This window comes from Notamacropus eugenii, chromosome 1 (assembly GCF_028372415.1).
Source record: "Notamacropus eugenii isolate mMacEug1 chromosome 1, mMacEug1.pri_v2, whole genome shotgun sequence".
Lineage (NCBI taxonomy): Eukaryota > Metazoa > Chordata > Mammalia > Diprotodontia > Macropodidae > Notamacropus > Notamacropus eugenii.
Window position 1 is genome coordinate 304,879,461 of NC_092872.1, and position 26,421 is coordinate 304,905,881.

The 26,421-nt window shown below is 37.4% G+C and overlaps 1 protein-coding gene across 1 annotated transcript in view; it reads left to right on the plus strand.

Moving 5' to 3' along the window:
* Nucleotides 1-26,421, plus strand: part of PRKCH (protein kinase C eta) — a 278,008-nt gene that overhangs the window by 138,928 nt on the left and 112,659 nt on the right. The window contains exons 4-9 of the mRNA XM_072629398.1: nt 3,622-3,656; nt 6,832-6,917; nt 8,842-8,971; nt 12,441-12,568; nt 18,607-18,750; nt 19,049-19,222. Coding sequence (XP_072485499.1) covers nt 3,622-3,656; nt 6,832-6,917; nt 8,842-8,971; nt 12,441-12,568; nt 18,607-18,750; nt 19,049-19,222 — 697 coding nt within the window. The remainder of the gene's footprint in view (nt 1-3,621; nt 3,657-6,831; nt 6,918-8,841; nt 8,972-12,440; nt 12,569-18,606; nt 18,751-19,048; nt 19,223-26,421) is intronic.

The window sequence follows — 26,421 nt, forward strand, 5'->3', positions numbered from 1 at the left end:
AGAGAGAGAGAGAGAGAGAGAGAGAGAGAGAGAGAGAGAGAGAGAGAGAGAGAAAGAGAGAGAGAAAGAGAGAGAGAGAATGATCTCTTTCTGCTCATACATGTATTACAGCAAAAGACCATTTAAGTCATTGTCTAAAAGTAGGAACACTTAATGAAATTCATCAGAGTCCTATTTAAGTGTTTCTTCCCAAATCTAATGGTTTAATAATAATGATAATAGCTAATGTGTATACAAGATTTATAGAGTACTTTATATATGTTTGGGACAGCTAGGTGGTTGCAGTAGATAGAGCTCTGGGCCTGGAGTCAAGAAGACCCAGGTTCAAATCTGGTCTCAGACACTTATTAGTTGTGTGACCCTGGGCAAGTCACTTAACCCTCTTTGCCTCAGTTTTCACAGCTGTAAAATGAGCTGGGGAAGGAAATGGCAAACCACTTCAGTATCTTTGCCAAAAGAAAACCCCAAATGGGGTCACAGAGTCAGACACAACTGAAACAGTTTGAAGAGCATTTACACACATTATCTCATTTGGTCTCCACAACAGCCCTGGGAGGGGAGGTGCTATTATTCTCCCCATTTTATAGATGAGAAAAGGGAGACTCACAGGAGTTAAGTGACTTGCCTAAAGTCACACAGCTGATTAAGGTTTTGATAGGATTTGAAATAATATCTTCCTTATTCCAAGTCTATGTTTCTTCTGCCCCTGGTGCATTTAGGGTCAGTTTGTACCCAGGCATTAGTGTTAATGAGAAAATTATAACCTATTTTAATTTTTGCAGATGTGCTTAACTTAAAACTTTGTGGACAGTGATTGGTTGGGTCAAAGTAGCATTTTTACGCATTAACATTAGGAACGAGTATAGTACAGTGTAGCATCTGACTGAGAGTTATTCTGTCATTCCGTTCTGTTTGAGTCTTTGTGACCCTGTGGACCATACTGTCCTTGAGTTCTCTTGGCAAAGATACTGGAGTAGTTTGCCATTTCCTTCTCCAAAGTAATCAATTAAGGCAAATAGAGAGACTTGCCCAAGGTCACACAGCTAATAAATGTCTGGGGCTGGATTTGAACTCAGGTCTCCCTGTCTCCAGGTATAGTGCTCTATCCACTGAGCCATCTAGCTATCCCCTGAATCAAGGTATGAATGAATAATACTGTCACAATACCTAGAGTCAAGAGAGTTGGGATTCAAATTCCACCCCTGACTAGCTTTTTTGACCATGAGCATTTACCGTTTCCTCATCTGTAAGATGGTGTTCATAATACCTACCCCACAGTGTTGTGAGGATCAGACAAGTTATGGAGATATTTATAAAAGGCTTTACTATTCACAAAGTCCTTTACGATCAGTATCCCATTTGATCCCCAAAAGTCTGATTCTCTCCATTTTTAAGATGAGGAATGAGGAAAGACGTTCAGCAAGAGTAAATGATTTGGGCAAGGTCACATAGCTTGAAAGTGATGGGGCCAGGACTGAGTCCAGCTTATCTGATCTCTGTTCTCTCTGTTGCACTCTGCTGCCTCTTGACTTGAGTTCATATCATTCTTCACAGTAGAACACTATTAAATTTACTAATTGTTTTTCCTTCAGAGGAACATTATCCACTCTTCAGATTTTAGTCTTTTTCAATTCAGCAGACATTTGTAAAGTACCTATATCATGGTGCAGTGGACAAAATCCTGCATCTGGAGACAGAGGCCCAGGAATCCTGACTGCCTCTTAATTCCCTCTGTGATTTGAAACAAGACCCTTAAGCTCCCTGGGCCTTAGTTTTCTTGTCTATAAAACAAGGGCATTGGAACAGATGACCTTCAGGATACCTTCTGGATCTAATCCTGTGATCCAGTGAGTGCTAAGGATTCAAAGGCAAAAAAAATAGGACAGTCCCTAACCGCAAAGGACTTATGTTCTACTGGGGAAATGTTCCACATGGTAAAACAAGTACTAACTAGTCTCAACATCACGTGTTCAAGTTAAACACCTGCCACTTACTAGCTTCATGACAGTTACTTAACCTCTCTGAAATACAGTTTCCCTGTTATTCTTCCACTAAGGTGGTATCACTTCTACTTACCTTATAAAATTGTTGTGAGGATGCTCTTAGTAAATTATAATGCACTATATAAATGTGGGCAATTATGTATGCATCTTTGATTTAAACATATATGTTTATTTGCGTGTATGAACAAAAATACATGTGTATATTCACAGTGTCCCAAAAGTCTTAGTGCAACTTAAAGCTTTCTCTGCATCTTTTTATTTTTTTCTGGGATCAAGGTTGGTTATTACTACATTCAGTTTAGCATCTTCTTGTTGCTATTTTTTTACTTCTTTTACTTCTCTGTGCATCAGTTCATATGTCTTCCTTTATTTCTCTGAATTTTTCATATTCATCATTTCTTATAGCTCAGTCACGTATTATTATATTTGTCTACACGTCTTTAATGGGCATTTAGAGTTTAGCTTTAGCTTTAGCTTAAAACTGCACTAAGACTTTTGAGACATTGTGTGTGTATATGATATATTAGCAAAGTATCCAAAGAGAAAATTACCACCAAGTCATGTAGATCTTTTCTTAGTTCTATAAGAGAAAAACCATTTATGTCTCCTTAGCTGCACTCTGTCTTCCTTATTCATAGCCTCACTCTTTCTTTCTGAGTAGGCATCTAAATTGGAGAGTCAACAAACCAGCAAATTCTATTCATTTCTCAGCAGCTTGTATAAAAATTCGTATTTAATTTTACGTTTGCTGTCATATACTCCCATCACAAATTAACTCAGATCCTTAGAACATAGCGCTAACGAGGAGAGTCACAGGTTTCATCCCTATGAACGAAACTTTCATGGCCACAGACTACACCATTAATTATGGGCAGTAGCTGTCTTGTGAATCTAGGCTAGTGGTCACATGCTCCCGGGGGAGCTGGGTATAAGTGGGTCAGTTTATTTATACTGACATTACAAGAAAAACAATGAAGCTTTATTGGTGGTAGAGATTAATTATAACTAGATAGTAACTATTCCATATTTGGAGGAATTCCGACACATGGTCATTTACTAATAGGAAATAAAACATTTTCTTGCAGTTTCTCTGTCTAAACAGGCATATTTACATATATATGTATATGCACATACACACATACATATACACTTATGTGAGTCTTAGCTTAAGAAATAAGAGTTGAAACCATGGTTGGCTAAATTCTGCTTTTCCCTTTGAAGGCCTTGATAGCGTAGTACCATGAGAGAAAGAAGCTGCCTCTACTTACTTACTATAGGAGAAAACAAGTAAGAGAATATGAAAGAGCAAATGGGTGCATGCATAGATGGTACTCTGTTTCTGTGAGAATTGTAGCTTTGGGATTTATAGAGTTATATTTTGACATATAATTACCAAAATTCATCACAGTAGTTGTTATATTCTCCATTAGCTCCTAGCTTCTTTGCAATAGGGTTTCAAACACTAACTCAGGAATCATGTAGTTGTGGCTGTTGCCATAGAATCATGAATCTTTGTAAATAATCAGCAAACAGAATTTAGGTTTGCTTTTAATTACTTTAATTATGTGATGATTACTGTTGACATTTTTGATTGATCATATTTCTTTTTCTTGAACAGGGGATTATTTGGGAAACAAGGCTATCAGTGCCAAGGTAAGGAAATATCATTAAAAATGGGTGCGTTAAAAAACAGCGCAAAGAGAAAAATAATATATTTAAGTGTCTGCCTTTTCAATGGTGAACAAAACAATATATCTCAAATTAGAACTGAACTATTTCTATGTCCTGAAATCTGGTCAGTCCTTCCTCTTCTTAATCTCTTTAATCCTTAATTTCCTCATCTGGAAAATAAATGTATTGGAACAGATGGTCTTTCCAATTTTTTAGCTTCTTTTTAAGGTCTAGCAAAGATTCTAAGATTCTGCTTTGCTTATTTCATTTTTATGGTTTTTTAGATAGCAATTGGAAAGGGAAATTTCACTCTTCAAGGATCATGAGTCAGGATACCTATCATTATAAAGTTCAGAACTTTATTATGGTTTTTATCTTATTTTTTCTGAATTTAATAAGGAGGAGGAACAGGGGGAGAGAAAGAAGAGAGGAGAGGAGGGAGAGAAAAAAAGAAAGGCGAGAAGAAAAGAGAGAGAATACAAAGTAGAACAGAAAAGAGGATTATATGTGATGCGACAATTCTTTATTAGGGATAGCTTGCTTTTAAGAAAATTATATAATAAATAATAAATTCAGAATGGCACTTTCCAAGCTATTATACTTCTTTCTCTCAGTCTCACTAAACTTCCTTCTTTCTCTTCTGTGCATTTTTAAAAATGCTTCAACAGCCTACTCTCCCTCTCTCTCTCTCCCTCCTTCCCTCTTTTTTCTCCCCCTCTTTTTTGTCTTCTTTCTCTCTTCTCTCCTCTTCTTTCTTTCTCTCCCTCATTCTTCCTCCTCATTAAATTCAGAAAAAAGAAAATAAAAATCATAATAAAGTTCTGAACTTTATACGTATTATTCAGTTGATTACATTATAGATATCAGGGTTCTTTTTCCAACTTAATTCTTTTAAAAAAAATAACACAAACCACTGTCAATATAAACAACATACTTCTATCTCAAAGATAAATTTTGGCTTTTAGTGTCCTTGTTGCTAGTGGTAATACTATTATAAGGACCACATATATAGTGGTGTACTGTATACAGCAACCAGGGCTTCTAGATGGCATAGTGGATTGTGTGCCAAGCCTAGAATCAGGAAGACTCGTCTTCCTGAGCAGATCTGACCTCAGATACTTTCTAGCTGCGTGACCCTGAGCAAGTCATTCAACCTTGTTTGCTTCAGTTTCCTCATTTGTAAAATGAGCTGGAGAAGGAAATGGCAAACCATTCCAGCATCTCTGCCAAGAAAGGCACAAATCTGGTCATGAAGGGTCAGACGTAACTGAACAATGAGAGCCACAACAACAGTATACAGGGACAGGAAGTATAATCACATTTTCAAGTCAATGTTCTAAAAAATTAAGAAAGATGTGAGATAATTTCAAGATGAAGATACTGAGTTTTTACATGAATTCATATAATTATTGTTCGAAGATCCAAACTAATTAGCAACAGTTAAGAAAAGGTAGCATGAATGCCATGAGGTACCGTAATTAGTTTCATTGTATCATTCTGAGTTGGCCAGAACTCGTTAGGTAAGATTTTTGTAGCAGTATAAAGGATAGATTGGATAAAAGATAGATGAAGGCAGAGGAGGCTCATTTGGGGGCTGTAGTTCAGGGGAGGGGTAAAGAATGAAGAACAAAACACAACACACACAGAGTGAATGTAATTACTAAATAGTAACTGTTTTTCTTTTACCCAGGAACCCTGAGGGTCTTCCTCTCCCAGTTTGATTTTTTTTTTATTATTAAAGGGGTCACCCCTTGAGTAACTATTAAAGAAGCCTATTCATTGAATGGGTGTATCTCACTGAAAGTGAGAATGTGATAAGACCTTAGCCTAAAAGGACCAGGGTCTCCCATTGCTTCCTGGGCCATCTTCAGGCTTACTGATGAATATCAGGTCACTGGACCCAGATGGCTCAGGAGAAGAAAGTGAGGCTGGTAACCTTGCACAGGCCCCCTCACTCAAATCAGTCAACTGCAAGTCATGTCATCATCTTGATGTCATGGTCGTCTTCAAGAACAAAGGACAAACACAACAGCAAGAAAGTCCTGCCAATACTAGCATGATAACAGTGAGAATAGAAAGGAAACGCTCTGATGAATATGATCTTATAAGCAAAACATGTAGATCAGGGGTGGGGAAACTGTCTAGGTCATATGATGCACTTGAAGACCTAGAGGCCACATGGGACCTCAAGGCCACAGGTTCCCCACTCCTCATCTAGATAAATTCCTTTTATTTTGGGAAAGAAGTCACTGATTTTTTTTATATCACCTTTCTTTCCAAATTTACTCTTTCATTTTTCTCCCTCCCCCAGCACACCATCTCTTGTAACAAAGAACAAAAAAAAAGAAAGCAATTGAGCAAAATTAAGTAGTATTTAATCAAGGTCAATAGTATATGTCATGTTCCTTACCTTTTTTCCCTCACCTCTGCAAAGAAGGGAGAAGCATTTTTCCATCTTTTTTTAGGACCAAACTTGGTCATTATAAGGTTTGATTTAAAGTTTTGCTGTTATTTTTTTTCTCTTTGGTTCTGCTTTTACTTTACTATGTATCCATTCATATAATTCTTCCCACATTTTGAATTCTTCATGGTCATCATTTCTTACAGCACTGTTATATGCTGTTACATCTGCCTGCCACAACTTGTGCCTCCATTTCCCAGTCAATGGGCAGTCACTTTGTATTCAACTCTTAGCTATCACAAAAAGTGCTGCTATGAGTAGTTTGGAATCCACTAGTTTTTTTTTCTCTCTTTGGCCTTTTTTGGGGGGTAAAGAGGAGGGGATTTTCAGGAATGTACTGGAGCCAGGTCAATAGAACTGACTTAAATTTTCTATGGGAGCACTTACACCTTGGGATTCAGCAAAGGCTACAAATCAAGGCTTGATGTATTGTTTTGTTGATTTCTAGAATTAAGAAAGTAATGGGGAAAATGTTAATAATGCAGATTAAACCTAAAAGTATATTATACATACATTATTTGGAGAGACCCAGTTGTTATCAGCACCAGACTGAGTAAATAGCTACACGTGGGCTGATAATTGATTTTCCATGCTGTTGTCTTGGAATTGTTTAGAAATAGCATTTACTTACTCAGTTACCACTATATTTTAAGTTGTGCATTTTTCTAATGCATACTTTTTTTTTTAATTTCATAGTCTGCACCTGTGTTGTTCATAAGCGCTGTCATCATCTGATAGTTACTGCCTGTACTTGCCAAAATGTAAATAAAGCGGATGCAAAGGTAAGGAGAAAAGTCTCTTATCCAAGATTCATTATAATTATGCAATAAAATTGACTTTCCTTGAATGTTATTACAAAGTTATTCTTTCAGTATTAGTATTTACTTGGCTCTGCTTAAGATAATTAAATTCATTATTTGTTTATCTTGGGCAGCTAAGTGGTGCAGTAAATAGAATTCTGGGCCTGGAGTCAGGAAGACCAGAGTACAAATCCAGCCCCAGACACATATTAGCTGTGTGACCCTGAGCAAGTCACTTAACCCTGTTTGCCTCAGTTTCCTCATCTGTAAAATGAGCTGGAGAAAGAAATGGCAAACCATTCCATTATCTTTGCCAAGAAAATCCCAAATGGGGTCATGAAAAGTTGGATACAACTGAAACAACTGAACAACAACAGTTTGTCTCTGTGACTTGTCCTTACTTCAGATTTGTCTTCCACCCAAATTTATTACCAGAGTTCTGGAAGAATGTTTCTGAGATGATCTGTATCATAAAGTCTTTGTTTTGTTCTTTTCACTAAATTTTAGTGATAATAGCTAATGCTCTGATGAAAATTGCATAGTCACTGTGGCCTAGTAGAAATAATGTTGAACTTGGAGCCAGAAAACTTTATTTGAATCTTGGATCCTTCATTAACTATTTGCCCTTGGGATAATTCACTTAATGCCCTTGGGTCTTAGTTTTGTCTTTAGTAAAATGAAGGTATTAAACTACATTCCAGTTCTAACATTTTATGATTCACTCTTATTATTTCCTCTTGACTATTGTTTAGGTAGGATATAGTTTCTTAAATCTAGAAGAGGTGAACAGATGGAGAGTTACTGGAATTTGACAATTGACATGATTTTGTTAGGAAGTATAATTCTGTGGTGCTTAACAACTCTTATGCTATACACAGATAAGAACTGAATACTATAATTAGACATATGAACCAGAGTTTAAAGAAAGAAATTTGAAAGTTCAAGGAGAATTTACGCAATTAAGTTTAAATTTTGCCATCTCTGAATATGTTATTATTACCCCTAAATCATGTCATAAAGCTTATTTTTAGTTTTATTTACCCTGGAGACATGTTTTTTGGACCATATCAATTTGGGTTTTCCTCTCAGTTTTGCTAAAACTCTTGATGTCAGGCAAAAACCCAAACAAAGCAACAAAATAAGATGGAAATGTTAATGTAAATTTAGGATAAATTCATTTTATGATTGTAAAGAAAAGGCATTACCATCTGCTTTGCTGCTGCATCCTAAGTGCCATGGGACGTTTCCATCTGGTTTGCAGCTGAAACCTTCTGTATGTGCTGTTTCCCCATTAGAAAGTAAGCTCCTTGAGGGCAGGGGCCTCCATTTTTCTTTTTGCTTCCCAGTGTATTGCACACAGTAAACACTTAATATATGCTTTCCCCATTCCATTTTCTGGAATACATGCCCCAGATACTGTTTACTGCTGTGATGTTATTTTTTTGAAGAAAATTTGTGATGGCAAGCCTCCTTACTATCTGTGAAGTCCTGGAAGAGTCATTTCCACCTCCTGGGGCTTAATTATGTAATTTGTAAAATGAGAGGTGAGGTGTTGTGCTGCACTGTCTCTAATGCCCCTTGGAATTCAGCTAAATACTTTTTCTGAAGAAGAATAGAGGAGGAAATTTTAATTCTGAGGCAAAATATTCAGAGGTTAGGAGAGATGAAAAGAAAAAGGTCAAGTTGTTCCTGGAAAATTAAAAAAAACAAACCACACAGTAACTTCACAGTTAAACCAGTGAGTAGAATGGAGATATAGAGAGTTCCACTATGTAAACCACAGGGATCTGTCATGTCCAGGTGGCATTGTCATGATTGATATTTGGGGGTGGGGTGGGGTAGATTGTTAGTTTTTTGAATGTTTACAGAAATCTTATCTCTCATTGTGTCTTTTATTTTTTTGCAGAATTCTGAACAGAGATTTGGAATCAACATTCCCCACAAATTCAGTGTTCACAACTACAAAGTGCCCACTTTCTGCGATCACTGTGGCTCCCTGCTTTGGGGAATAATGAGACAAGGACTACAGTGTAAAAGTGAGAGATATTATTTGTATTTTTTAGGCCTTCCAAGCTATCGGCTCTTGGGATTCCAAAGCAATCAAAGCTAGGCTCTGATGATTGGTTTTATATATTTTGCAAAACTTTAAGAACTTCTTAGTCAGTCTTGTATTCATATCAATTGCTACTGATTATGGTGGACCACCCATGTTTATAATATGTCTTAATAACATCTAGTAAACACAAAATTCCACTGAAGAAATAACTTTAAGATATTAAGTAAAATAATGGAAATATTTTAATGAGGATAATAGCTAGTGGTAGTTGGAAGTAAGAGGACATGAATGGATGGGACAGAAACTTGGGTAATATGTTGACTTGTAAAGAATAGTTTAATGTAAAGAATAATGTAATGTAAAAAATAATAATATATAATTTATAATTATTATATTAACATTATATTAGTAATATTTTATTATTACATTAATATATTGTATATTAATATAATAATAATAAATAATAATGTGAAGGATAACTTGTAAAGAATAGGTTAATAACTGTAGTCACTATCACCAAGGATAGAGAGGAATGAATTTGAAGAAAAAATAGGTCAGTATTTTTCTATGTTGTAGCACCAACACAAAATTCACAGTTCCTGTGGTGGCCAATGAATATCCTGGTGCAATTATGAATCATGAAATACAACAGACTCTCCACATGGAAGACAAAACCATAACATTAATTCAGATACCAGAAAGCCAAATCCGTCATAGTAACAAAGATCTCTACATGATAACAGTGAAGAGAACAACACCATTCTCAAACCTTCCCCCAGCTAGGCTTTCCACAAACCAGCTCCCTTAAACAGAATCACAAACAAGCTGATTGCTTGACTGCATCCTTCCTAGCTCTGACTGTCCTCTGACCAATTTCCTCTCAGCTCTACTCTAGCTCTGCATCTTCCTGTTCTACTCTTTCAGTAAACTCCTCCCAGCATAGGCTTCATGTGACTCAGATTTCCATGTGCCCCAGGCAGGTCACATAAGCCTATTTATGAATGGGAAAGATCTTCCCATTTAAATTACCATTACATATGTGGGGGGAGGGAGGGATTTGTACATGTTTTTTGTTTTTTGAAGATTGAGTCTCCCCATCTCACCCATACTGGAAGTATAGTGTTCACTTACAGGTGATTCCACCACTGGCCTTAGGGCTCAGTTACCAAACTGAGCTTTTGATAAATGGGAGGGGCAAAGCCATGTAGACAACCCAGCATGTTCATTTTCTTATGCTTGCTAACCCACAATTTTGTTGTATCCATATTGCTCTCTCCCTGCTCTCTCTCTCTCTGTCTCTCTCTCTCCCTCTCTATCTCTCTCTCCCCTTCCTTCAAGCATCTTATATAGTATGGCTATGTTTGGTTCCCATTGTTTGTGCTAATACAGGACTTCGGCCATACCTTCTTCAGCTGTATATTTGTAAGACAAATTGCTCTGAGGCAGCCCTAGCCCTCTAGGGGCAAATGGGAGAGCTCCTACTGACAGGTTAAGAAAATTTGAGAGCCTTTCTATAAAAAGGGTTTAGCAAGGCAGGAGCAGAGGCATCATGCTCTGTCAAATGGGTGTAATAGCTTTTCCATAGCCAGTAATTTAGGGGTTGTCTTGAGTAACCACCCATAAAGAGTTGCCTTTACAGTTTGACAAGCATGGAATGCACCAACCCATCTTAAGCTACTTAATGATAAAGCTAAAAAATTAACAACAACAATAACAACTCACATTTACACAGCACCTACTATGCACCAGACACTGTGCTAAATGCTTTGCAAGTCTTATCTCATTTTATTTTCACAACACATTCGGAGATAGATTCTGTTATTATCTTCATTTTACAGCTGAGGAAAGTTAGGCAAACACAGTTTAAGTGATGTGCACAGGGTCACACAGCTAATAAGTGTATGAATTAAGATTTGAACTTGGGTCTTCCTGACTCCAGGTCCAGCAGTCTGTCTGCTGTGCTACCATGAATGCATGAGTAAGAGGCAAAAGGAAAGAGGACAGAAAGTAGAGATCATAATGAGGTTAGAAATAGTTAAATTGCCTAGATGTTGGTTTATTTTTTAAATGAGAAGAGGGTTACAAAAAAAAAAAAATCTCCTTTCTTAGAAGGAACACAGAGGTCATCTAATCTACTACTCAATGGCTCATTTTTTTTAAAGAACTTTCCAACCTGCTATGACACCATATAATAGTTCCTTCCTATAGTACACAATATGGCAACCCAAGCGTATTGGAAACCCTAGCTAGCTGTTCTACAGAGGCAAGCTCTCAGTCTGTGATCTGCTGAGTCTCCATTTACCAGACAGCCTAAGATGAGAAGTGAAACACTTTTATTGGTAACATTGCATCTCTTATTGCTTTGCTACCTTTTTTGGCTCTTAGATTATTTTAACTTTGCATGGAACTTGAACAAAGCAGCACTGACCTTAAAAAGAAAAGACGTTTAAGAGAAAAAAAACCACTTGATTATTTCTTGCAAAGCAGTATGGAACCACAGCCTGAGAACCACAACCCCACAGGATGCCCTGACTATTGTGTAGCACGTCTTTCTAGCCTCAACAATACTGAGAAACAGCGGGTGTCGTTAATTCAGAGGTTTGCCTCCAGAGATGATGTTTCCACTGTGTCCATTCAGCGTATTAGGCCTTTTATTTCACTGACGAGAGCGAGTTAGTCAAGATGCTTCCATTTTTTTTATTTAATTGAACTAAAATTATCCACACTGTGAACTTTTAGATCTTTATTTTAGAGTCACGGAGAGGCTGACATAGAGTGAGTAACAATAGCTAGCATTTATATAGTACCTACTATGTGCCAAGGGACTGTACTAAGAACTTTATGATCATCTCATTTAGTGGATAGAAGATCATCTTTGGAGTTAGGAAGATGTGGGTTCAAGTTTTGCCTCACGCATATTAGCTGGGTGAAAACAGGTGAGAAAACTGACATTGCAGTATCCCAGGCAACTTTCTAAGATGCTAAGTTCCAGATGAGTTACTGATCTGCATTGGTAGAGGGAGTTTCTACACTAGCAGTTACCCATAGATCTTCACCCCCTCCCTCTCCCCCAAATTTTTTTGAGTAGAAAGATCACTGTGATGTCTGTCTATATATAATATTTGTATAACATAAGTCTAAACAAACATGACATATATAAATATATATCATGTAGTTTGGGTGAATATATGACAACATTATCACAGAAAAGAGCTATATTAAATACATTATTATGCAGTATTCTTAGTTTTCTGTCTCTGTCCAGAATACTTAAATGACTTTAAGGTGATCCTAATAACAGCTGTAGTTTCTTGCAAGAGGATATGTCTATTATAGGAAGCATGGACCTTACCTCAGTCCATTAGAACAAGAAAACTGTTTTTCAGGCATACACATTCTATTCTCTCTCTTTTTTGAAATAAACATGGATCATGTTCTTTTTTCCCCAGTCTGTAAAATGAATGTACATAAAAGATGCCAAGCCAATGTGGCACCCAACTGTGGGGTGAATGCAGTGGAGTTAGCAAAGACCTTGGCAGGAATGGGCCTTCAACCCGGAAATATTTCTCCAGCTTCGGTGAGATTTTACTTTCTTTCATGTGTTACCTTTATGGGCTGTATAAATGTGGGAAGCATGAGTTGGAGTCTTTGCCTCTTAAAAGCTTACTCTTCTCATTCAAAGCTAACCTGGGCAGATGCAGTGGATTTATTGCTTTCTTTTAAGAGCATTTCACTCTGTAAACAAACTTCTTACCATTAGTCAGGGATTGGTCTCTCTGTCTAGTTGTATTAATTTGCAGTTAAAGCATGTACTAATAGTGCCTTATAGATCCAGAAATAAAGAGAAGAATCAGTCAGGGTGTAGTTGAAATAGCATCAAGCTTGGTATTGGGAGAGGTTTCAGCTCCTGTGCTATCCTTGACTTGCTGTGTGAGAGCTTGGGAAAAATCTCTTAACTTTTTTGGGCCTCAGTTTTATTATCTCTACACTGGCTTAGATGACCTCTTAGGTCTGTGCTACCTTTAACGTTCTTTGATTCATGCCACATGGAGCTTTTTTTCTCTTTCTTTTTTTTTCCTTTGGTGGGGGCAGGCAGTAGGTGTTAGGTGACTTGGGGGTGGGGGCTTTTTCCAATATGTCCATGAAGACTTGCTATGGGAAGGGGGGGAGGGTCTCACTGTGGAAAGGAATGAGTATTTATTAAGTACCTACTGTGAGCTAGGCACTTGTTGAGCGCTTTATAAATATGACTTCATTTGATCCTAACAGCAACCCTGGGAGGTAGGTGTTATTATGGTTCCCATTTTACAGTTGAGGAAACTGAGGCAAACAGAGTTTAAGTGACTTTGTTCAAGCACCACAGCTGCTAAGTGTCTGAATCCCAATTTAAACTCAGATTATTTTGATTCCAGGCCCAGAGATCTAGCTACTGCGCCACCTAGCTGCCTCTGAAGAAAAGCCAGATTCCAGCTTTACAATTTACTCTTTGTGTTATCTTGGATAACTATAATAACAAGAACAGCAACAGTTAGCTTTTATATAGCAAAAAATTTTACGTGTTTTACATCTATTTTCTGATTTGTTATCCTCATATTATATGTGAATATATATGCATGTATACATTCATACATATCAGAGTTTATAACATATCCTCTGACATGTTATCCTCATAACAGTTCTGTAAGGTATGTATTATTATTATTAACCCCACTTTATAGATAAGGCAACTGAAGTTCACAGAGGGTTAAATGATTTGCTCATGGTTACACAGCTAGTATGTGTTTAAGGCAGTATCTGAACCCAGGTCTTCCACACTCCCAGACCAGTGGCTTCTCCATTGTACTATCCAGCAGCACCGGGCAAGGGCCTCCTCAGCTTCCTCTTTTTTAAAATAAGGACATTGGACTAGGTAAACCCTAAATCTTCTTGTACATCTAAGTTCTGTGCTCTGTAAATGTGAGTTGCTGTAACAGCCTTTCCAGCTTATGATTTCAGGGGGCTGTCCAGGGTTAAGAGAGTAGCAGTAGTCTTGTTAAGGGCATCACAGTAGTGTCATCTGTCGTATTGTCATGGGTTTCTAAGAAGGATAGGGAATGCATTCCAGACATAAGGGACAGTCAGCACAATGATGGGAGAGAAGAGGTGGAGAGTTTTGTATGATGCATGTCAAGTAGGCTGTTATGGCTAGACCATTGTGGAGTGAATCGAGGAGAATTATGAATAAGAAAACTAGAAAGATGGAAGGGTGCAAGGTTGTAAACAGTTTTAAATGCCAAACAGAGATGGCATAATTTGTTCCTAGAGATAATGAAGGGGAAGCTAATGGAGATTGTTAAACAGAGGGATGATATAGTCAGACCTGCACTTTAGGAAAATCTCTTAGGCAGCTATGTTGAGTACAGACTGGAATGGAGATTGACTTGTGGCAGAAAGACCAATCAATACAAAAGAACAGAAGGTATGAACCCAGGTTTGAGAAACATGTACAAGATAATATAAGAGCCCACCCACTCCCTCCTCCCCATGCATACCCCCTCCCTTTCCACACACACCCCACTCCCTCCCCCCCCACCCACTCCCTCCGCACACACCTGCTCCTACTGGGGAGTCTTAAGGCAGAGTATATGCTGCTTGCCACATGGAGAGTTGAAATGGTCTCTGAAACTGTCTTTTTTTTAATTGATGTGACACCTGCCCTCATGACAAGAGGGGGAGAGAGGGACCACTCAGGGTTTGCTGCATCATGCCAAAATGCGAAGACCTTTCAGTATGTAGGGTTATCACATGGCTAGAAGCAGCCAGGAAGTTTGTCGCCTCTGAGAGGCCCAAACACAGGCAGTCTGCTGGAAACAGATGGGGCTATCTGTCCCACCCACGCTATACCCAAAAGAATTGAAGCCTGAGATAAAGGGGATGATAGTGAGACATTACCTAGCCACTTCTAAATTCTGTTTTCTAAGCTCAGAAAAATTACGTAGAGGGTATTGCTCTCCTCTTCCTCTTAATATCTGGCATTTATACGGTGCTTTACAGGTTACCAAAGAATTTTGCTTCCTTATAACTCTGTGAGGTAGTCAGGTCAAGTATTATTGTTATCACGTTACAGCTGATGTAACCAAGGCCTAGAAAAAGTGAAATCGCTTACCTAAGGTCACAAAACTAGTATGGCAGAGCTCAAATGACTCCCACCTTTGTGTGTCTTCCCCACTAATATTCTACAGATGTGTTAATGGGACCGCTATTATCAGTCTTTTGAAAATTATGGAGAGGTATTTTGAGACAGGCAACCACTCCATTTTTCAAGAATGGAAATATGATAGCTTAGGAGGCTAGAGTCCAGTGAATTTGACATCAATACAAGGCGACATTCTAGGACAGATTATTCATTAGATGGTTAGTAAGTAGATAGAAAAATTAGTGACTACCAGGAGTCAGCAAGAATTTTTAAAGAAGTAATGCCAAACTAACTTCATTTAAAAAAAAAATAATCCTTAGACCTAATCAGGGGAATGCTACAGATGTGACATATCTAGATCTCAGTAAAATATATCATGATACCTCTTGATATCTTTGTGAACAAGATGGAAAAAAAATGTGTGCTGGATGATACTATAGTTAAATGAATTCAAATCTAGTTGAACTATGTTGTAATCAGTTTTCGTTTTTTTTTTAATCAGTACCAGCCTGGAATAGGCTTCCTTTGGATGCTGGTTGAATCTACCCTTGGCCTTATCCTGTTCAGCATTTTTAATAATATCTTGGATAAAAACATAAAAAGCATGGTTACAAATTTTTCAGATGATTCAAAGCAAGGAAGGGTCAATGAATATAATAGCAGAATCAGACATCCAAAAAAAAAAAAAAAAGATTTTGCTAGGCTAGAAATGGAAGCCAAGTTCAATAAGATGAAATTAAACCAGGATAAATGTAGAAACTCATGCTTCAAATTTCAAAAGAGTGTATTCTTCTCCATTTCTGTGGAATTACAATGACAGGAAAAAAGATATTGAAGAGATTAACATTATAAATGAAGGGATCAAAATATGATTATACCTAAAAAAAAAAATTCAATAGCCTCAATCAAATTAAAAAAAAAAAAGTAACAAAGAAGTTTGGCAGAATTGGAAGATACAAGATGAATGCACAAAAGCATTTTATTACATACTAAAATAAATATCAAGAAAATAGTTTAAACCTAATTTACAGCAAAAAATCCTGTGAAATATTTGGGAATTGATTTGCCTAAGGCATTTGATAAAGTCTTTCATGAAGTTCTTATGAAAAATATAGAGATGAGGTTCCGTAATAGATCTTGCTACCTCATCCTCAATACTTTTCTCTCCTTCACTGTCTCCCCCTCCACTTCCAAACAGTTTTCAGATTTGTTGATGAATAGATTTCAGAGAGGGAGAATATACTACTTCTTTCCTCAGGAGTCTAGGCAGGGTCTGTAGGTGAATGTTAATATGGAGAAGCATGTCTTCATTTCATCAGAGGGGTGGTGGGTTATAGAAGCATATATATGTAATACATATGTATATATATAATCTATTATAATATAATCTGTTATAATATATATGAAATGAAGCATACATTTTCAGACATGGCCAACGTGATTTGTTTTATTGTACTACATTTTGTTACATGGAACATGTTCTATAGTGCCATGGACTCATTAGGAAATGGTAGTGATGTTTAAAGGAGAATTTTTTAAAAATTAAATTAAATTAAAAGAGTCTGGCCAAAGAAAATACCATTAGAAACTTCAAAACTTCTATGAAGTTTTGAGTTCTGTTCTTGTATCTCTACCACTCCATCTCTACCACTACCAGCATCACCACCTCCTTCCTTGACCGAAAATGAAATATAAGTTAATAATTTTAATACTCAAAAAAATTTCTAGTCAGGGTTCTGTTGGAAAAAAGTAGTTAAATGTGCTTTTTGACTGAGGTGAGGGTTGTGAATAAATGATTATCTGGATCTCTGGCCCAATACACAGAGGGCAAATTGCCACGCCTTCTTTAAATTGCTAAGATAGATTTCATTGGCTAAAAGGGTCAAAAAGTTTTTGATTTGCCATATGGTAGACTCCGTATTGTAAATATGATAAATGTGAGAAACTTAAAAATTCACAAATCTCCTTGCCTTCCAAGTAGCTTCTTATTCTAAGGGAGCAGGGTGGAGGGAGGGTATAGGGAGATGATAACTGTAATTGTATTAGAAGAAAAAGGTGTGAGTGGGGTAGAATTAGCCATGTTTAGTTGAACACATTCTCTGTTTATCTGTGGCCTCAGGGTTCTCAGATCTTGAAATTCTTGGTGCAAGTGTGAAGGCTGCTCCCCTAAGAAATGGCCAGTAGGTGGCACTCTTGAAATCGGATGACGGCTGAATACAAGGTCTGATGTGTTAAGGTGCTGCCATACACAGTTTCCAAAGAATCGTAGAAACCTAGATGTGGAAGGGATCTCAGCAAACATCTAGTCCAACATCTCAGCCAGTGCAGAAATCCCTTCTACAATATCTTTGACATATGAACATCCAGCCTCTGCTAGAACACTCTGAAGGGTAGGAACTTCACTTCAATACTTATTCATTCAACAAATGATTCTTGAAAACAACAACAAATCGTTAATCATAGCTCTTTTCTTTACATCACCTACTTTCCCAAAGTAACCTCTTCTTTCCAAACCCCTACCCCAGTAGTAGTCCTTTTTAACAACAACAAAAAAATGTTTAATTGAATGATTAAAATTGAATTTAAAATGAAAAATAGTCCCCCAGAACTTAAAAGATGGAAGAGGTGACTTCTCATTTCTCTTCTTTGGGGACATGCTTGGTCATTAGCAGTTTAGTTTTAATTATTTGGCTGCTTTTTTCATAATCTTTGTTTCTATTGTTTCCTTGGTTTTGTTGACATGACTCTCTATCAGTTTCTATGACTTCCCATGCCTTTCTGTAGTCATCATTTTAATTGCATGATAATATCCTTGTTACATTCATGAGCCACATGAACTTGTTGAGCCATTCCCAATCACTATAGATATCTACTTCATTTCCAGTTCTTTGATACTTCTTAAACCACAAAATATTATTAAGTGCTTCTGTTGTTCAGAGTACTGGGAACTCTGTAGTGCCTTGGAGAATAAACAAAATTTTGATAGCTCAAAATCCCTTCCTTCAAGACATCTAATAATACAGGAGACTGAAGTCAGGAAAGAGCAGGTCACTTGCAAGATAGTTAGTGACAGAATTGGATGAGAATTCAGATCTCCTGATGCCTTCCATGTCACTCTGTTTCCTTCTTTACACTTAACTTTGTGTACAAACTAAAAACCAGAGGTGAGAACTTAAAAATGATTCCACCAGAAATGAGGGACTCCACAAATCAGGAGCTAGTGTTGATGGAGCTTTGTGTGGCAGGAATATGGCCATATATCAAACTGAAGCAGTCTCTTTATGAATGTTCCATTGGGATGTAGATAATGCTCCCACTAGAAGAGATCTTGCCAGTTACAGAAGGTGAGGTATCTGGGACTGTTCATCTTCTTTGAAGTCAAAATATGATATATTTTCTCTGAGATTTCTGAGTAGTTGTTTTGCTCCTTTCTCCTGCAGAAGCTAATGTCCATGTCACCCCTGAAGCGACAAGGGAAGGAAAGTATAAAAGAAGGCAACGGGATTGGTGTATCCTCATCTAACCGACTTGGTATTGAAGACTTTGAGTTCATCCGAATGTTGGGAAAGGGCAGTTTTGGAAAGGTTAGTTTTGTCTCAAATTAATAAATGATTGTTGATTTTCTTGAATGGTGTTTGTATGATCATAGAACCATAGATTTAGAACTCAAAGGGACCTTAGAAGTCATCTTTTTCAACTCCCTCATTTTATAGCTTGGTAAACTGAGACCCAGAGTGGACTAAGCGTCTTGCCCCACAGGCAAAAAGTGGTAGAGCCAATATTCAGATCCAAGTTGAAATCCAGCACCATGCCTCCCTTTTTTCCCCCAGGTACATCCACAATGTGTGTTCCCTAACATTCCCGATTTTTGTTATGCACTAGGTGATGCTTGCCAGAATAAAAGAAACCGACAATCTCTATGCTGTGAAAGTGTTGAAGAAGGATGTGATCCTCCAGGATGATGATGTGGAGTGCACAATGACAGAGAAAAGGATCCTGGCCCTGGCCCGAAATCACCCCTTTCTTACTCAGTTATTCTGCTGCTTTCAGACCCCTGTAAGTATGATTTGGTTTTCAGATTAGGTTAACAGCCTTTTACTATGGAAATTGAATGTAACTGAATATAGAAAACATAAAGGAATATATTATTAGAATTTTCTTTAACCCTATTCTGTCTTGAAAACTAGACCACAGTAACATAGTAATGGCTTCTGGGCTAAGTATTAAGTAGCAGACCTATTCTTGCCTGCTTTGGGTGTCAAGAAAATCCGAGATTTGATTCTGGCTTTTATCTCTTACGACTTGTTTGACAAGTTACTTAACATCTGCAGCCTCAGTTTCTTCCACAAAACAGGGATAATAAGACCTATAGTCAGGGCTATGCTGAGCCAGCAGTAGCTGACTTTGGAGAGCTTATTGTTAAATTTTCAGTGTGAGTGTTTGCACATTGGCAAATACTACAGATCAGGACTTGGTTTATTGTTTTGCTGATTAGGTAGACTTTTAAAAAGGTTAATACAGGCTAAACCTAAAAGTATGTTCTCCAGGTATTTTTTAGGGAAACATTTTAAAGTACATCTCTGCCTATAGTTCATAATTTACAAGATGGTTGTGAGGGTCATGTGAGAAAAATGTGTGTAAAGTACTTTTTTCATCTTTACATACTGTAAAATTTCAGCTGTTATTATATTATTATATAGCACCGTAAGGTTTACCAAGTAATTTCCTCTCAACAATAATGCTAGCATTTATTATTTTTCTTTTTTTATTAGTTATTTTTAGTTTTTAATATTCACTTCCAGAAGATTTTAAATTCCAAATTTTCTCCCCATGTCTCCTCTCCTCCACCCCAAGACAGCGTGCATTCTGATTACCCCTTCCCCCACTCTGCCCTCCCTTCTATCACTGCCCTCTTTTCTTATTCCCTTCTCTTCTATTTTCCTGTAGAGCAAGATATATTTCTATACCCCACTGCCTGTATATCTTATTTCCCAGTGGCATGTAAAAACAATTTTCTACATTTATTTTTAAAACTTTTGAGTTCCACATTTTCTCCCTTCTTCCCTTCCCACCTACCCTCCTTGAGAAGGTAATCAATTTGCTATAGGTTATATGTGTGTAGTCATGCAGAGCACTTCCATAACAGTCATGTTGTGAAAGACTATATTTCTCTCCATCCTATCCTGCCCTGTATTTATTCTGTTCTCTCCTTTGACCGTGTCCCTCCTCGAAAGTGTTTGCTTCTTATTACACCCCTCCCATTTTCCCTCCCTTCTATGATAGCATTTCTATAACACTTTAACACTTGCAGAGTGCTTTAAAAACATCTTATTTTATCCTCACAGAAACCCTAGGAAGTAAGTGCTCCTGTTATCCCATTTTACAAATGAGGAAACAGTAGTCCTGTAAGGTAGCATAACATACAAATTGTTGTCCCAATATTATCAATAAGGAAATAGATTTTATTTGTAAAGAAGTGAAATGTCTAATGCTTAATGTCACATAGAAAGTAAAAAAGCAAGAAAATTAAGCAAGTCTCATAACTCTAGCCACCTAAATAACCTTTAATCAGCTAGCAATATTTAAACTTAGATAATAAATATTTCTTTGTCTGATATTTCTATAACTGATGAAGCAAATTTGTTTTTAAAAATTGCTGTTCATTACTTCTGGGGAGCATGTCTTCCTAGACTTGTGTAAAAAAGATTGCTTCTGAAACTTCAGATGATACTATAGTAAAGTGGGGAAAATATTAGGAAAGGAATTAACTCTTTTAGGAAAGATTTAGAGCTTCATGAATGCAGAGATTTTCCAGAAGCATTCCAGATTATCCAATGTGTCAGAGTATAAGCATTTGTGAAATTATCTGAATGACAGACACTATCTTCAGTTTCAGACCTCAAGTTTAATTGCTGCACTTTTCCTAGTAATTAATTCAAGTTTGGTCACTAGATGGCAGTCATTGCCAGAAGGTAATTTTAACAGTTAAGGTATAGAAGCTTAAAACTTATACTAAGACTATTGGGACGTTGTATTTTTATCTAAGAGATGAATCAGTTGGGGAACTAGGTGACCGTAATGGATAGAGTGCTGGACTTGGGGTCAGAAAGATTCCTCTTTCTGAGTTCAAATCTAGCCTCAGACTAGCCAGCTGTATGAACTTAGGTAAGCCTCATCTGTAAAATGAGCTGGAGAAGAAAATGGCAAACTACTCCAGCGTCTCTGCCAAGAAAATCCTAAATGGGGTCACAATGAGTTGAACACAGTGTATAACGGCAACAACAGTTTTTCCCTAAGAGATAAATTGATTTGGTTCAAAAGAAAAAGAATTAGTAGCAGCAGGTGCCTCTAAGTGAAAAAGAATGGTTTTTCTGTTTGTTTTTTGTATTCTCACAGAGGATAATTAAAATATAACCTCTTTCCTCTTCCCTTTTTGTCTATACACATGTATATTACAATTCAGATTTTGGTGGTAACTTATACCTTGTTTCCAAAGTCCTGCAATTGAATACCCACCCACATATTGACATGTAGCTTCTTACATTCAGCCCAATGCTAACCTTTCCACATCACTTTGGATACTGATAAGTTACCTGTCCCAGGTATATAGACATTTGAGGTCATGGATTTTACCACAAACTCCATTGTTAGACTTTTGTCTCCTATGAACATCCCCTAGTATTGTAAGATCATAAACTTGTAGTTGAAAGGACTCTATCTAGAGCTATCTAGTCTAATTTCCCATTTTCCAGATGAGGAAACTGAGACCCACGTACAAGTCACTTTCCGAAAGTCCAGATAGTAATCAGTAGGGATAGGACTTGAATGTACATCCTCTGTGTCTAGAGTCTGGACTCTTGAGATTATAATAAGCTGCCTGTACCAAATGTTCTTCTTCCTTCATTTTAGGAATTTCTTATGATATCTAACTTGAAATACTGGCAAGCTTTCTTCCTCCCTCACCTCTTTTAGTTTAAAGCCCTTTTGATCAGATTGTCAAGACACCTAGCAAATATATTCTTAGCAGTCATTTATATATTTATGTACATATATTTATGTATACTACATCTCTGGCCAGGAATTTATCTCCCAGTATTTCATGCCATGATCCAGAAATCCAAATCCCACTCCTAAGCACTACCTTCTCAGTCAGTTGTATACTTCACAAACCAACTTTTCTCTTTGCAGTACCTTGCCTTCAATAGGTAGTAGTGAGGAAAAGTCAGTGCCCCTTTTACTTTATTTTCTTGCCCAAGGCTTTTACAATTTCCAGCCTTGAAGGAAGCTATAGATTCTAAGATGAAGGCATGAGGAGGGCGTTCTTCTTGCTGGTAATCCTTCATTCTTGAAGAGAACCTGTGGCATCATGAGGGTGATGTCTTGACTTATGAGTGAATTGGGTTTGATCGAGGCAGTGCTGCACGAAACCATTAGCTTCATTCTCTCCTCCACAGTCATCAAGGTCCAGTGATGAGACAAGAGTCAGGACAGCTGGCAATGGCCCAGGATACAGTGGATGAACTTGGCCGTTTTAAATGAAGGTCTTTCCCAGGTCTCAGAATGGGCAGTGCCCATTCAGTGACTAAGTTCTGTGTAGGAATTATGACAGAAGATGGCCTAGTTTACCATGCCAAAAATATCAATCTGGGAGGAGAAGAAAAACAAATAGTAAACATCTCCTATGTGCAGAGTACTGTGCAAGGCACTGGGGAGGGAGATATACCAGAGGGCATTCATTACAGTCACGGGGAACAGACTACAGAAGCACAGAGATGAGAGGTGACACATTGAGTATAGTGTATCAGCTTGACTGGGATGTAGAGTTCATGAATTGAAGTAATCTTACCATCTCCAAGATGACGAGGGAGAGTGGAATGGGAGAACAGGGAGGTGTGGATAGACTGAAAGTCACAGGACAAAAATAGTTTTAAGTAGACTGAGGAGTCCTCTCCTATCTACAGCATGGACTTTCATTAAAGAAGTGGGGCCATTTCCTTTTTAGTCCCATTAAAATCAGGAGCCCAGGGTTTTAGTAAGTAAGTGTTACTGAGTAAATACAATTTTTTTTTTATCCTGATGAGACAGAGTCTGTGATTCTGCAAGGATCTGAGTGTAGTTTAAGTGACCCAAAGAACAGTAAAGGGATATATGATTGGGAGTAAGTTGCAGATAGTAATTGTTCAATTCAATCAGCATTTTTATTGCTATCTTCATATTTTTTTTTATCACCTTTATTTCTAAATCTATCTCTCCCCTCTAATCCCTCTGGAGAGCCATCCTTTATAACAAAGAATAAAAAAAAATTGAAAAAAATTCATTTAGCAAGACTATTCAGCATATCAACCAAGTGTGATAATTGATGAGTTATTCCCTACTTATAGTCCTTCATCTGTTCAATGAAGGGAAGCAGGTACATTCTTACCTTGCTCCATTTGTGCTAAACAGTGGTGTAAATTTTATCACATTCCTTTTAAAATGTTTTCGTTACTCTCTTTGTTTACATTATCTTTGTCATCGTGCATGTTGTTTTTCTGGTTCTACTTACTTCACTTTATCAGTTCATATAAGTCTTACTACCATGCTTCTCTCTTTTTTTTTTCATCATGTTCATCATTTCTTAAAACACTGGAAACAGCAAGTAGACCTGTGTGGCTGGAACATAGAGAATATGCTCGGGAGAGGGAGTAATATGCAATTAGCCTGGAAGGGTAGTTTGGAGCTAAATTGTGAAGGACTTTAAGTGCCAGTAGAGTTTGGATTTTATTCTAGAGGCTATAAAAACCATTGAAGTGAGGGGAGTGGTGTGGTCAGCCATGTGCTTTCAGGAATATCAATTCAGCAGCTCTGTGGAAAATGGAATGGAGGGAGAGATTGAATTCAGAGAGACATCTGGACTACTACAGTCATCTAGGCAAAAGGAGATAGATGCGTAAATTAGGGTAGTAGCATAAATGGAGAGAAAGTGATGGATATAAGGGATTTTGTGGAGGTAGAGTTGGCAATCCTTTGTATCTTATTGTATATGAAAGAGGTTGTGGTTTGTCTTTCATCCTTGAAGAGGACCATGACATCAGGGAGATGATGACATGACTTGAAATTAAATTGGATTTGAGTAAGCAAGGGCTGTGCAAAATCACCAGCCAGTATCTCTTCCAGAACCACCTGGGTCCAGTGGCCAGATATAGATCAAGACGACCATGAAAGAGGAGAGAAGAGGGTATGAGAGAGTAAAAAGTCGTAGGCTTTGAACCTAGGCAGCCAAAATTGACTTGGCATGAAAGAAGTGGCATATGGTGTATCATCCACCATGGGATTGAAAAAGGAGTTACACTGGTCATTTAATGAAATTGAAAGATAGCAAATGAATCATTTGTATGCTACATAAATATATATTAGAAGACAGATAAAGGACCCCAAGGAGTTTGAGAGACCCACCATGGAATTTATGGGCAAGAATTTCCCAGAATGCAATGATATGAATAGATTGCAATGAAAATATTGTGCATAAGAATTAGAAATTGAAATGATGCCCATCAATTGGGTAATGGCTGAACAAGTTGGAGTATGATTGTGATAGAGTACTATAAGAAATGATGAGCACATTTGTTTCAGAAAATCCTGGAAAGACATAAACTGATACAAAGTGAGGTGAACAGAACCAGATCACTATACACAGTAACATCAGTATTGCAAAAATAATCAACTGTGAATGACTTAGCTATTATGAGTAATACAGTGAACCAAGACAATTCCAACAGACTTATAATGAAAAATCCTATCCATCTCTAAGAAAAGAACTGATAGTCTGAATGCATATCAAAGCATACTTTTTTTTACATTTTTCATTTTTATTGTTTTTTTGTGTTTTCTTTCACAATCTAATATGAGGAAAAAAGAAAATATTGTGCATAAGATCTTGGTATTAGATCTGTCAAGGGGAAATTTCCAGCTGAAAAGACAGGAGAAGTCTTCGGAACAGAGGTTTCATTGTCATGAGGGTAGCTGAAAAGACTAGTCTCATAATATTTTCCTTTTATCTCAGTGTCTAAGGTTTTTATACTTTCTGATCATCTGGTCAGCAAAAGGGAGAAAGAAACTTCAGAGGTAGGAGAAAGGAAGAGTAAATACTAGTCAGGTGGGCCACTGAACACAAACTTAATCATTTCATTCAAATGTTTTTGAATAACTGACAATAATGTAGAGTAGTGAGTGCCACAGAACTGCTTTTATTATGGGCTTCAAAAACCATGCTTTACTGGCAAGCTTCAGTGGATTGGACCACCTCTTTAGTGAAATGAATTGATGTAATTCATCATATTTTCTTAATACATAAATTTAAGCCTGGTGTTTCTTTGTGGAAAGTCTGTCCACAGTTTATCTATGCCACCGGAAAAGCCGATTCTCCCTTAAAAGTGACAAAAGCCCAGTGTTCTTCCTCCCTATTAAAGTGCTTGGCCCACCAGCTATCAGTTCCTTTCAGGAAAAGGTCCCAATTACTACATCAGACTCTGTCCAGGTCAATGGGATTTGCAAATCTCAGCTACTATTCATTTCTATCCTTTGTCCCAGTGAAGTTTGTATGAGTCCTTGCCAAAGTAGCAAAACTTGAGTTGTTGGCAGAGGCTCATCTCTTTCAGTAATAAACTCCCTTCTCAGATGTTCACAAACAAAGTCCCTTTGTACTTTAGAGGTAGAGTCTGACACCACCTCCCAACCTCAGCTGTTGTCATTTTCCCCAGATGAGATGGATTTCAGAATGCTTGCTTTGTACTTATTGTATGCTATGAAAAAATACCTCCTACTCGTGGAGTGAGTACAAAATACATCATTTGTCTATACTGTTTTTTCAGTTCTTATTATATCACATAGGATTTAAACAGGATTAGAGTTCCCTGTACCTTTGAACTCAGCATTTTAAGGTCCTAGAAGGCATTATGCAGCTTTTCCCATAGAGGCAGCTAGGTGGCATGGTGGATATATAGTACTGGGCTGAAGTCAGGAATACTTGAGTTCACATCCAATCTCAGAAACTTACTGGCTGATTGACTATGCCCAAGTCACCTAACTTCTGTCTTCCTCAGTTTCCTCACCTGCAAGTTGAAGACAATAACAGTATTTGCCTCCTTGGCTTGTTGCAAGGATAAAATGAGATAGTATTTGTAAACTGCTTATTAACACAGTGCCTGGCACATAGGAGATAACTAATAAATGCTTATTTCCTTCCTAACCATTGCTTCATCGGTCATCTCTATGTA